We start from the raw sequence: 13161 nt of genomic DNA on the forward strand, positions 1-13161 counted from the left end.
AAAGGGAACAAAGAGTCCCAATCCGTTTAAGGTCAATAAATGACCAAAAGATGCAGGGATTTGTAATGAAATGCCATTATTGATTCATTGAGTATTTTCTCAATTATTTGTGTCGGTAAAATGTCCAAAAAATGTGAAACATGTGAAAAATGTCTATCGCAGTTTCCCAGAGTGCCCTTGGAAAATCATGAGCTAATATGTTTGGGGCTCGGACAGTTGGAAAAGGACAGTTGGAAAAGTGTATTCCAACTGTCCCAAACATGTTAGCTCATGATTTTCCAAAGGCAAGAAAATCCACAAATGATCACAATGTAGAAGCTGTAACCAGCGAAAGTTTTACTATTTTCTCAAATTACTTTAAAAAATGAATGAATCATTATGTTTCTTATTAATTTTCAGTCCTTTGACTTTTTCTTAATGAGTTAACCAGAACGCTCCAGTGAACTAACAGAACTAACAGAATTGGATAACAAGACTTCCCTCATTGACCATTATTGATGTATTTAATCTCAAAATCTGAGATTAGAATAACACGTTATATTAGAATTTGCAGGATCGATCTCTTCCATTGTCGTCTATTTAAGAATGGTTGTCATGTTTGCATTATGGTCATTGTGCCTTGAGACATCAGTTTGTTCAAGATCAGAAATCTGGAAAAGCTCAAGCAAAAACTTGAATAGAAAAGGGAATAAGGAGAACTAATGGGTTTCAGATCAAAAAATGATTATGCAAACTTTTCTGAAAATGTCAAAGGGTTGTCGTCTTAATTTTGTTTTAATATTTTGCTATTTTGACTTAACCTGCACGTAGCGTGTTGATCATTGGGAGTCTGACTGGCAATGTTGTTTAGGAGGAAGAAGTCATGGTAATTGAACTATAAATCGGTGGGAATATGAAGTGATCATTAATCGTCAAACTAAAAGATGCTTCCCAAGAAGGTTTGTGATATCTAACATTTATTCACTATGTTGAGGTCACACATTTTTCATTTAAACATTTATATAAATAAATACACACAAAGATACTGTCACTTCTAAATTCTCGTAAGTTGAAGAAATTTACATAGTGATCCAACAGTCCAAACATCACAGCTATATGAAGAAGCTCCTGACACAGAATGGCCCTGAGGTCATGACGTCGATGCAGAGCAAGTGCGTGTCATGGCTCAGCAAACGACCGCCTCGCTATTGTGAGGCTATCGTTACCACGGTGTTCATGACGTCATAGATCAGTCGGACGTGATCTAATAAGCACTCTGCACCGGACTGTCTTATCTCAAATAAGCCTAAAGTCGAATGACGTGAGTATAGTCGGAGCTGTAAACGTTAGACAGTCCGTAGCTGCTTCCGGGTGCGTGTCACGTGACTCGTCTCTGCGCCTGCGCCGGGGGGAGGCCGGGGAATCGAGGGGACTAGTCAGGTTGAGGTTATAAAACACACTTGTTATTATACTTTTCTCTCCCCCAGCGCAAATATCGTTCGCAGTTCGAAACGCAACCATGAATCCTGATATCACGAGAGAGCGGCAAAACGCCACCTTCGACGTCGAGAAACTGACCCACATTTTGGACGGGGGGTATGAAAAGACCAAAAGAAGGCGAGAAATCGGTGAGTTTGAGAGGTCTCGTTAGCCCGGTGGTGCCGGAAGTTATTCTTCCGGCGTAAGCATCTTCGTTCAATGATGACAGTGGGGGTATTAGCAGAAAAGCACAACGTGGAGCACAAGCGCGCTAGCTGTTAGCAAAGGCTCGCATTGGATGTACGCTGACGGCCTTTCTGTCTCCAGCCGCTAGGCAACGCTCTAATAGTCCGGAACACCACCTAACTTTCTCAACGGAACACCAACTTATTGGGATATACGAGTAAATTTAGTTCATGTTACATATGTAAGGGTGATTTGGTTGATCCCTTGGCTAAAATTACAAATGTTTTTTGTTGGGTGATCAAATGTGTTTAGTGTCCTATTATGTAACCTCAGCACTGAACATGACCCTTCACGTTTCACAGACTTCTAGAAATGTCAACTTGACCTTCAATATGCGCATTGTGTAGACTTGTACAGCTGTATAGCTAAAAGATACTTTGCTGATTTCGTTTCCCACCATCCACTACAGAGGCGATGGTTTTCAGCGACCCAGACTTTAAGGAAGAGGACCCAAACTTCCTGTCCCGCAGTGAGCGATATGACCAGGCTGTTAAAAAAAGTGCCCAAATGATCCTGAAGCTCAGAGAGTATGGCATCGCAGACCCGGAGGAAATCTACTGCTACAAGAAGTATGTGGTAAACGAGTCTTCTCTGGTGTACATACATCCTGTAGATCCAGAAGGTCTTTTTAGGGGAATGATGTGTAAGAGCAGCTGTGAATCTGCTGCCGGGAGCGGTCGACACAAAAGGCCCATAAAGGGGTGTATGTGTTTCAACCTGCTCTATATGCACTGAAAACATTTAAAGCATATAACACATCACAATTATTATCATGTTTACCTCGTGAACATTGATGCAACAGTGTTGCAATGACTCGCACAAGTAAGGCAACGTCAGTTCTACTGTGTGCTTCTAGTCTTTGCAATTCAAATTAATAATCAGCTGAGAAACGTACTCTAAATGCTTTTTTTGTCAAACACAATGTGGTAATATATGTATACTGACAGCATGTGTTTGATGTCAAGCAAACTTCTGACCTTGTTCAGGGACTATTGGTTTCAAAGGTTCTTTCACAAAGCAAAGGTTGTCATGATGCAGACGCGGTGCCGCGATATGACGGCCGTGGTCGATCATTTGAAGTTGTCTTTGCCACCAGTTTCATAACTCTGTCTATCCTGTATCCAACAACTAAACCGCAGAATGGTTTAGAAATTTCCTGAGGAAAGTTTGTATCGTTCATCAGAGCTTGCCCGGCAGTCTTTGTGGCTTTTTGAGATCTCAATTCCAATGAATGCAGTTGGCGCGACGATCAAGATAAGATTAAAACGGTGTCAGAGGGCACAGCACGAAAAGATCCAGCTTCCACACTCTGCCCAATGTAGTGCAGTGGAGGTTTTTATCAGATTCTCAGGTTTTATGTCAGCTTATATCATTTATACTGTACATTTATTTTGTCTGCAAGACGGCAGAGACCGAACTTGTTACTTAATTGTGGAGTGTGAGATAAACTTGGCCGAAGCCGTAAAGATCGAGGTGCTTCCACGGAACAAGTGAGTGAGCAAGTACATAAATGACACGATGTTGTAATAACAGCTGATCTGAACTTAAGCTGTGTGTGCTATACCTTCCCTTCACCCAGTATGGTTCTTGGCCACCACCACGAGGCCATGGGGCTGCACTTTGTCATGTTCCTCCCGACCCTGTACAGCCAGTGTGACCCTCAGCAGGCCAGGAAGTGGTTACCTCTGGCAGAGTCCCTCCAGGCCGTGGGCACATATGCCCAAACAGAAATGGGTCACGGTTAGTCCTGGATTTAGCCCTTAATTTAGCCCTTAATTTATTCACCTGCTCGTTTGATGTTGAAGTCCCTCAAACACAACTTCCCTCGTGCAGGTTTATAAAACAGTGTTTTTCAAAAAGGCCTTTGGCCACAGCTCCGGGAGACGGTTGAGTTTTCGGAGCAGTTCCGGTGATTTCTTGTACGTGTTTGACAGATCCAAATCATGTAGAAAATTCAAAAGCAGCTGCATGCGTGTCCATAAAATCGCCTTCATGTGTCAAATTTTGTTCTAACAAGATGTGATTCACTGTGGCTAGTTGAGTTCATGTGCTGTAGCTTCGCTACCAACAGCGCTCCTCTAGTGGTTTAGTACTCCTTCATGTTTCGTAGTAGCTTAAAAGAAGATGAGTTAGTTTTCTCCCGTCTTTTCCAAAATGAACTCCCTTCTTCATTGCGTAGTTTTACTTCCTTTCTACTCACAACACTCACATATTTATGTCATGAAAATGCACTAATGGGGAAGCTGCTGTGCCTTCGGATTACTTTGTCTTGATTATTTTCCAGCCCTTTTGAAAATGATGAACTCCATTGATTTGAATCAGTAATTTATTCCTAACCATCCAGTCTGTCTTGTATTTGGCTCATAACTGGAATGTATTGCTTTGTGTAAATTAGTAGTAGATAGGAAACTAAAACTGGTTGGATATCTAGAGTATGTGGAGGTATCCCATGATGAGGCTGTGCTTTAGCTTCTCATTGTCCCTTTATAACCGGAGAGAGAATGTTTGCTGTGCCAGCTATTGTTTGTTGCCTTGCTGGAATAGAGTTTAATATTTATTAAGAATAGTTTGTTTAGCTGTGGAAACCTGCGCTGAAAGTTTAGGCCCTAAGATTCCTGACATAATTCCCTTGAGATTACCTTTTTTAAAGCTACAAAAAGATTTTTTTTTTGTTTCCACCTCGTGTTCTCCATTTTCCCAAAAACATTTTTCCCGACTAGTTGAACATCCAGGTAGTGATGAAGAGGAAGTTCCCATGTGACCACTAAAGAAATATAAAAGGCAGCTAAATTAGTAGTGTTCTCTGAACCTCTATGCTTTGATTTGCGCTCAGAAACTGACGAGCAGAGCCTCAACTGACATCTGGTAGACGGGAAACTTTTGAGTGGATTTTCAAGCCAATTTGTTATCAAATCAATATACATGATGTGAACCAACGCTGATTTAATTTGTCTATCACTGCTTTCTTCACTTCCTTCCTGCACAACCTCTGTCTTTTATTTATTCCATTGCTTTGTCTTCATCTGAACCATATCACTTCTTATCCCAAATCCCTCCTGTGCCTTAAAAAACCCCACCACAATCTGTGGTCTCCCACGTCCTCCGTTCAATCTTCCCATATTACTCACCTCACCATCTCCCTCCTCGCCCTCTCCACATTGCCACCTGCTTCTCTTTTCTGCTGCCCCCTGTCCTGCGTGGCCCTAGCTGTGTGCACCCAGACCGGCCAGAACCCTTTGATCTCCATCTGGGGATGTTCCTGCCCACGCTGCTCAACCAGGCCACCCCAGAGCAGATGGACCGTTTCTTCATGCCCGCCTGGAACCTCGAGATCATCGGCACCTACGCTCAGACTGAGATGGGCCACGGTAAAAAGAACAGAGCAGTCCAAAACACAGCCCTGTTTAGACCGGTCAGCAGACGGGGATTATTTGTATATGCTTCTTTTCTGGTAATTGGTGTTGACATTCTGTAGTTTTGTTTGACTTGCAGGTTCTCCCAAATGTTGCTTTTGTTTAGGATACAAATTAATTCAGCCGAGTGGGAAGAAACGGCCTAAACAATCTTTTGCTGATTGATGATAAATGCAACCAAAAGACGGTCAAATATTGGATATGGTTAAAGATATATATACACTGACCGCTTGTGTCAGCTCGAGAAGTACAAAAGTATCAAGTTTGTAAAAAAATGAATATATATATATATATATATATATATATATATATATATATATATATAAATTTTTGGGTTTGACCTGCATGCCACAAAAATAGTCTGTCAAAAGGTATTTGGCTCCCTGACACACTACCTTTCTTACCCTTTTCATGCGTTTATGACAAATGGGTTTCTTTTACTAACAATCTTCGATAGTTTGTATACGTTTTTGTTTTTACGCTTTGGTTTTCGTTCCAGACCAATATAGCGACACATATTGCAATTTGATTACACCAACCATACCTGGTTGGTTTCTTCTGGAATCAAACTCCGAGGACCTCAAGCATATGTCATGACATTGATGAATCATCTTAAAATATGATTGTTGCGTATGTGGTTAGATCTGTCAAACATCTACAACGTGCACTGTTTTGCTCCTTTTTTATTAAGAGTTCAAATACCTAAAGTTGCAGATTCAAATTGGACTAAACTTGTTTTTACCCATTATTTGATTTGATGTTTTGAATATCTTGATGATTGATGCTGAAGTAGTAAATGCATCATTGATTAATTATCAGTCTGTTAATGTCCCATCATTTCATTTAGGCTTTTCTGTTGTGTGTGTGTTTGTGTGTGTGGGCTTTGATGCAATGTCTCTCCAGGCACACACCTCAGGGGGCTTGAGACGACGGCCACGTACGACCCAGCCACGCAGGAGTTTGTCTTGAACAGTCCCACAGTCAGCTCCATCAAATGGTGGCCAGGAGGACGTAAGTACACTTACACCATCATTGACTCTGCAGGACTCTACCAAGAACTCTCTAGCAATTGTCAGTAGGATTAATACCAGAAGTCTTGTGAGGAGTACGTTTTATGTAGAAGTTTTTTTTTTAAGGCTGAGAAAACCTCCTTGCCCTTCAGAACAGACACATTTCAACCTTCTCACTCTCTCTCTTTCTAGTTGGAAAGACCTCCAACCATGCAATAGTTCTAGCCCAGCTTTATACACAGGGAAATTGCCACGGCCTGCATGCTTTTATCGTACCCATCCGTGACTTGGATACACACGTTCCCCTGCCAGGTAACCTCCATCTATATACATCTCTGGATTTGTGGTGATGTCAATCATTTTTTACCTTCCTGTCTTTTCTCTCCTTCTATTGCAGGTATTGTGGTTGGAGATATCGGCCCCAAGTTTGGCTTCAGTGAAGTTGACAACGGCTTCCTGAAATTGGAGAACGTGCGAATCCCACGAGAGAACATGCTGATGAAATTCGCCAAGGTGACGTGACATTGTTTCAGTTGATAGTGTCCCGAGGACAGAAATACAGTTCAGGACAGTGAATCTACAGGAAATTGTGGCAGCGAGGGAATGTGAAACTGTCCAGTGTCACACAGAGGTTCCTAGCAGTCAGGGATGGGGTGAGGACCCTGCCGTCAGCCCTCCAAAGTTGTAAACCTAGGGGAAACCCTGAACTTTGTATCGAAATTGGGGAAAGACAGCAGTAGTTGGGTGTAGACAGAATAGCTGTGGTAGGAAAATCCGTGTGAGTGGAAGGCCATTAGAGTTGGTGTAAAGAGGGAGGAGGGGACCCAGGACGGAGCGTTTGGGGACCCCAGTGGTGAGAGGACCAGGTTCAGACACAGGTCCTCTCCAAGTTACATAGTGAGTGTGGTTGTTGAGGTAGGATGAGATAAGGGTGAGCCAGAGCCTGCCACACCCAGTTCCTCCAAGGGAGTAAATGAGGATCTGGTGGTTCACTGTGTCAAATGCACTGTGAGAGACCAGGCTATGTGCGTAACGGGTGGGATTGATAATAAGGATTGCGAGGCCTGTAGTATCTGTGTAGATACACGCACAAGGAGACTGTACAGGCAGCCCAGTGATATCTGCACAGCCATCCGGGTGTCTGTAGTTTCCCAATCTGTGGCACAGAGTTGCCATGTGAGTGAACTTTAGATTGCTTGCGTAACCCCGGGTCTCCAGACCACCCTCCTTTCTGATTGGTATCGCGGAGTACGCAAGCACTTTGGAATGACCGGCACTGCTATAAGGGATGGTTCTTTACACTGACGTGTCAGTCATCGTCATTCTGGGGCTTTAGTGAAGTATACAGAGAAAAGTTTTTAAAATGTATTCGAACACTCATTTCTGGAAATGGGCTGGCCAAAACAGTAGATATCTGATGAGGGCAAAGTAGTGTTTGCGCTTGCATTTTGCATAATTGAAAGGAACGAAATAATGATTTCCCCCCACTAGGTGGAGGCAGATGGAACCTATCTGAAGCCACCGAGCACCAAGCTGACCTACGGCACCATGGTGTTCATCCGCTCCTTGTTGGTAGCGGAGTCGGCGCGGGCCCTCTCCAAATCCTGCACCATCGCCATCCGCTACAGTTCTGTTCGACATCAGTCTGAAATCCGGCCGGGGTCAGTCAACACCAATTAGTGCACTTCAGGAAACTGCTGCTCAAACATTTCGTTTCTCACTTTAAGTTTTAGGGAAACACCTGCTTATGGTTGTGATCAAAATTAGGTTTTGCTTCAGTTTTCACCAGAATTGTACGATCGTCTAGCTGATCAGGGTCTAACAGGACATTGAAGTAGCACTGTTTTTCTCCTACAACATACTGAAGGAAATCAAACACTCCAACCTGTGTCTTTGTGTCCCACAGACACCCAGAGCCTCAGATCCTTGATTACCAGACACAGCAGTACAAGTTGCTGCCTTTGCTGGCCATGGCCTATGCCTTCACGTTTGTTGGCCAGTACATGAGACAGACCTACCACCGCATCAGTGGAGACATCAACGAGGGGGACTTCAGTGAGCTGCCCGAGGTACTGGCCGGACATGAAGGATGTGCTCTGGGTTTGATAAGGACAGAGGATGATGCGCCTTGACTTACTTCTTCTCATATGTTGTTTTGGACAATAGACCACCCGTGGCAAAATTTAGTACAAACAATGGATTTGAAATGTAGTTGTCAAATAGTGCTTAGGCCTCCTTGAAGCTCTTTTCCCCTCTTTGCCTTCAAATCTCCAGCTCCATGCCCTGTCTGCGGGTCTGAAGGCCTTCACTACTTGGGCGACAAACTCTGCCATCGAGGTGTGCCGCATGTCCTGTGGCGGCCACGGCTACTCGCGCAGCAGCGGCTTGCCGGATATTTACGTCGAGTTCACCCCTACGTGCACCTACGAAGGAGAGAACACCGTCATGATGCTGCAGACCGCGAGGTAACTGCTCAAAAGGAATCAAACATACTGGACATCTTACCAGGACCAGGTTCTCCACCCCACTCTGAATCAAACACCTGCTGGAGAACCCTTGGTGGTTACACAAAAGCATAAACATACCCCCATTCAGCAGCCCTATCCCATCACAAATGCAGGGTACACACACTGACTCCTCCTGCATCCAAAACACAGAGCAGTGACATTTTATATCCCCAACAGTAGCTGTTGTTGTTGTTGTTAGGTGCTACCCGCTCTAAAGGTCAGTGTGCAAATGCTGTTATGTGATGTTTCCCTTAAAAACGTTATTGAATTGTTCAATAACACAATGAGCTCTTAACTGAGCTTAAAGTACACACACACACACAAAGGATTTGTGAATGGGCACAATTGAGGAGTCAGCTTGTGTATCCATGTTTCAGTTGTTTAACACTCACCTGTGCGCCGCTTCAATTTTTGTCTTCGCAGATACCTGGTGAAGAGCTACCGGCAGGCTCAAGCAGGACAGAAGCTGAGCGGCATTGTGTCATATCTGAATGACCTAAAACATCAGAGGGTCCAGCCGCAGCCGGTTGCTGGCAGACCCACTGTGGTGGACATAAATGACCTTGCCAGCCTGGTGGAGGTGTACAAACAGCGAGCTGCTATGTAAGTGATTAGTTATTAGTTATTTAATGCCTTATACCATTTCACATGGTTTTCCACATGTTGATTTAGACTTTTTTTTCATTACATTATATTCTCTGTTGTTATTTCAAATTTAAAGTAAAGAGACGGGTTAAAACCTCAAACCCAAAAATAAATAAGTTGCAATGCTGTTGAAACTGAGAAGATAAAAAGTGTATTGTTTGTAATTAATGGACATTCATGACATCTTTAGGTAATTTAGATAATCTGTGTATTTGTAGTCTAGTTGAGCTGGCAGCTAAGAGCATCCAGCAGGAGTTGCATCACAGCAAGAGCCAGGAGGATGCCTGGAACAACAGTGCTATTGACCTGGTCAGAGCCTCTGATGTAAGTTGAGCTCTCTGTGTTCTGGACTTGTGGGTAATTGTAGAGATTGATGGCCAGCTCTCAAGCCAATATGCTAAATGTTTGTTTTATTTTGTCTCAGGCCCACTGTCACTACGTTGTAGTGAAGCTTTTTACCGACAAGCTCGGGGAGGTCAGTGACACCGCGATACACTCTGTGATGTCCACACTTGCTCTGCTGTACGCCCTGCATGGCATCACAAAGAACTCTGGAGACTTCCTACAGGTCAGAAAAATCCTAACATACAGAAACAACATGGTCCATATGAACTGTTAATCTTGATGTAGCGAAGCTGCACCGTTTGCGCTGTTATTTAGCATTTACCGCTGTCTCTCTCCGTTTCATTTCAGGCTGGACTGCTGAATGTGCCCCAGGTGCTGCAGATTTCTAATAGAATCAAACAGCTACTGTCTCAGCTGAGGCCCAACGCTGTGGCTCTGGTCGATGCCTTCGATTTCCACGACAACAGGCTGAAGTCGGTCCTCGGACGATATGATGGCAACGTCTATGAGAACTTGTTTGAGTGGGCGCGCCGCTCCCCGCTAAACTCCACAGAGGTAAGTCGGGTCCTGAAAGAATTACAAGTAGTGTTGAGGCACAGAAGGTACTGATAGGAATGTAATGTGTTAGGTCTGATTTTACAGAAATGGAAGATAAGTGACCTTAAATGTCCTTCTGTCTATTTAATTGCACTATTGCATTAGTGACCCGTATGGCCAACGATAATCATTTGGCATTAGAGGAGGAAGAAGTGAGGGTGATCATTATTTAAGCTAAACATCCTGTTCCTCCTCCTTTCCCCAGGTCCATGAATCCTTCCACAAGTACCTGAAGCCCCTGCGGGCCAAACTGTGAGCTGAGCCCCGATTCCTCGATTCCTGGCTGAAACCCACCAACACAGCATACACGAGCACAACCTTACCACAACAACACCTAATGAGTTGATCACTATTCTCAGCCACTCTAAAGGCAATCTGTAACGCGTTGGAGCCGTCGGCACTGATTCACTATTCACAATACACTTCACAGTGGGCTCTAAACAGGGTGGACACAAATAATCTAAAGACAATCTCACGATTGAGGAGAATAGAAGCAAAAGGGGAATGGAAAGTCTCTCTAGTGAAACCATTATTTTGTGTAAAAAGTAGCTTCAAGCTTACTGAAAAAAACAATCAAGTATTTGCACATTTCATTATTCCTGTAGATTGATTAATTTTTTTTTATTTACTTATCCCCAACTTTTCTTTTGGCTTCTTCTGCGTTCCTGATAGATCTTCATTGTGAGCAAGCCGTCTTGTTTTACTAACAACAACACAACGTTACACATATCAGTGCTTTATATTAGGAACAAACTCACAGCAACATCCCAGAACTGTTTCCCCTGACAACGAGACGGCTGACATTTTATCGGATTGGACACTGCCACTCGTCATCATCAAAGAGGCAGTCGTTTATCCTTTTGTCTTTGGCCAACCACCAAATCTAACATCTAACCTACGAAAAACCAAGTGAAGATATAAAATGTCCCATCTAAAACACTGACCAAAATATTTTAAAAGCATCATTAGGTAAAACCTCCTAATTTAAACTTGCTGTTCTCTTGAGCAGTAAGAATGTAAAATGCCTTAAGCTTCACTGTCCCACATTAAGTCGATACATCCGTTAAAGTGTACACTTTTAAGAATCAAATACTCTCCCTTTTAGGCTTCCTTTTGTAGAGAACGGCTCCTGGGGTCAACTTGAATTCAGTCACAGCAGCGTTACATTTAAAGTCATCTGTGGTAAAACAATTTGCCTTTTGCGCTGAGCCCAATCACACCTTGTTCTGTATAATGATAACATCATTCTCTAATGATCCACCTAACCGATACCAGCGTGTATGTTGTATACTTAACTGTACTTTGACTGAACTGGAGCTCAATAGAGGGAAGAGGGACCATCAAGACACTACGAACGTGAGAAAGTGGGATTATTTACCTTATTTACTAGAGATGAAATCAATCACTATTTGATAATTAGTTCTAAATGCCTCAATTTCTGAGACACATTTGACATATTTTCTGAGAGAAAATATGTCAAATGTGTAAGAGCACCTCTGGGGACAAGTTATATAAATGTATGACTTGTAAGGTGTTACTTACTTTTTTTTTTACTATGTGAGTTAGTGATCTCCCTTCATATGGTGTGAGGTTCATGAAGAGCAAAACCCCATTTCAAACCACACACACTCTAAGTAAATCAGTTGTTAATATGCTTCAGTGTTTAAATCCTGCTGTAATTCTGCTTCATATACAAAGCAATCTGCCAACTTAATCTTTATTTTAATTTGTATGATTTATTCATTGATTATAAACTGTTTCACAAAAAGCCTGTAATAAAGGATAAAAACATGTGTGCCCTTGGTTAATCTGAGTGGGAAGGAGTTTATTTTTTATCACATTGTAACTAAATTCAACCATCTGGTGGATAAAACAACAAAAAGACTCCAGTAAAATTGATGGATGTTTTTACATTTTTTCATTATTACTCCAATGACCCAATGATGATGATGAGGAGAAAAACTTCAATCTAAATGCTCGATGTGAACTGTAAAGATGATTTGTGAGGTAATTGTGCCTGTAGAAGTTTGTTTTATTAATCTCATTAATTTAGTTGAGTGTTTAATACAAGGCAATTATTGTTTCATGTCTGCATTTGTATGATCTGTCAATATCAGCCATAATGGCATGATTATCAATATGTAACTAAGCTCTTTATTAACCATATTTGTGTGATTATGGTTTATTGAATATTGATGATTTTAAACAATATGATTCTAAAGGTAAATGATTTTGACAAGCATTGTCATTAACTTGGGAAGTTAATAAAAAACTAAACTGAGTGTGTTTAGTGTTTTAAAATCTCTCTTGCGCCTTCTGTTAACCATCTTAAAACATGAAGTACACTTAGTGTATATTAAAATATACAGCACACAGATTTATGTTAACGCAAAGAACAAGTCATGTCAATTTATCAAATGTAACTAAATTGCTTGCCTTCATTTGAATGTTAAAAAGACAATGTTATTCACAAAGAGTGCTTGCAAAGTGTCATCTGAACCAGATGTTTATGTTGCTGGTGAGAGTAACATGCAGTGTCAGATTTTAGTTATTTAAGCATTATTATTGTGACAAACGTCTTGAAATTAATCTTGTGAATTTTAGATACATAAGTAACTTTAACCATGCGGGCTGAAAATGGTATTTTAATGCAATGACCTACTGCTGAAACCAGCTGAGCACAAGCCAACAGCACCACATTAAAATCAATTCACATTCTCCATAAACAAGCCCGAAAAACATAAAAAAAACAAAAAGTCACCTTCACTGCAATATTCTCACTAAAAACCATATCCTGAGTTAGGAGAACTTCATTATTCACTGATGTGTGTGTTTTTTCTAATTTTACATGGTATGGCCCCGCCTCCGCTTAGTGATCTTGTCAAACAAAGCAGTAGACTCACTAGATCTGCTTCAAGAAGTGATTCTATCGTGGTTGCA

General features: G+C 42.0%; 1 protein-coding gene across 5 annotated transcripts in view; it reads left to right on the top strand.

Moving 5' to 3' along the window:
* The window catches only part of acox1 (acyl-CoA oxidase 1, palmitoyl), a 12790-nt gene extending 287 nt beyond the window's left edge, over nucleotides 1–12503 (top strand). Inside the window, exons 2-16 of one of the 5 annotated variants that reach the window (XM_078080371.1) lie at nucleotides 851–938; nucleotides 1467–1607; nucleotides 2114–2273; nucleotides 4912–5072; nucleotides 6021–6128; nucleotides 6320–6439; nucleotides 6525–6640; nucleotides 7619–7788; nucleotides 8034–8196; nucleotides 8402–8592; nucleotides 9058–9237; nucleotides 9498–9603; nucleotides 9704–9847; nucleotides 9973–10179; nucleotides 10427–12503. In XM_078080371.1, the coding sequence (XP_077936497.1) occupies nucleotides 1499–1607; nucleotides 2114–2273; nucleotides 4912–5072; nucleotides 6021–6128; nucleotides 6320–6439; nucleotides 6525–6640; nucleotides 7619–7788; nucleotides 8034–8196; nucleotides 8402–8592; nucleotides 9058–9237; nucleotides 9498–9603; nucleotides 9704–9847; nucleotides 9973–10179; nucleotides 10427–10477 (1986 nt within the window). In that variant the 5' untranslated portion in view covers nucleotides 851–938; nucleotides 1467–1498 and the 3' untranslated portion in view covers nucleotides 10478–12503. Of the gene's footprint in view, nucleotides 1–850; nucleotides 939–1131; nucleotides 1301–1466; nucleotides 1608–2113; nucleotides 2274–3283; nucleotides 3445–4911; nucleotides 5073–6020; nucleotides 6129–6319; nucleotides 6440–6524; nucleotides 6641–7618; nucleotides 7789–8033; nucleotides 8197–8401; nucleotides 8593–9057; nucleotides 9238–9497; nucleotides 9604–9703; nucleotides 9848–9972; nucleotides 10180–10426 lie in introns of those variants that run through there. The other 4 variants (XM_078080372.1, XM_078080373.1, XM_040185976.2 and 1 more) reach the window with 4 other exon arrangements.
* The last annotated feature ends 658 nt before the right edge of the window (nucleotides 12504–13161 follow it).

The sequence above is a fragment of the Gasterosteus aculeatus genome, chromosome 9, assembly GCF_964276395.1.
Source record: "Gasterosteus aculeatus chromosome 9, fGasAcu3.hap1.1, whole genome shotgun sequence".
Classification (NCBI taxonomy): Eukaryota; Metazoa; Chordata; class Actinopteri; order Perciformes; family Gasterosteidae; genus Gasterosteus; species Gasterosteus aculeatus.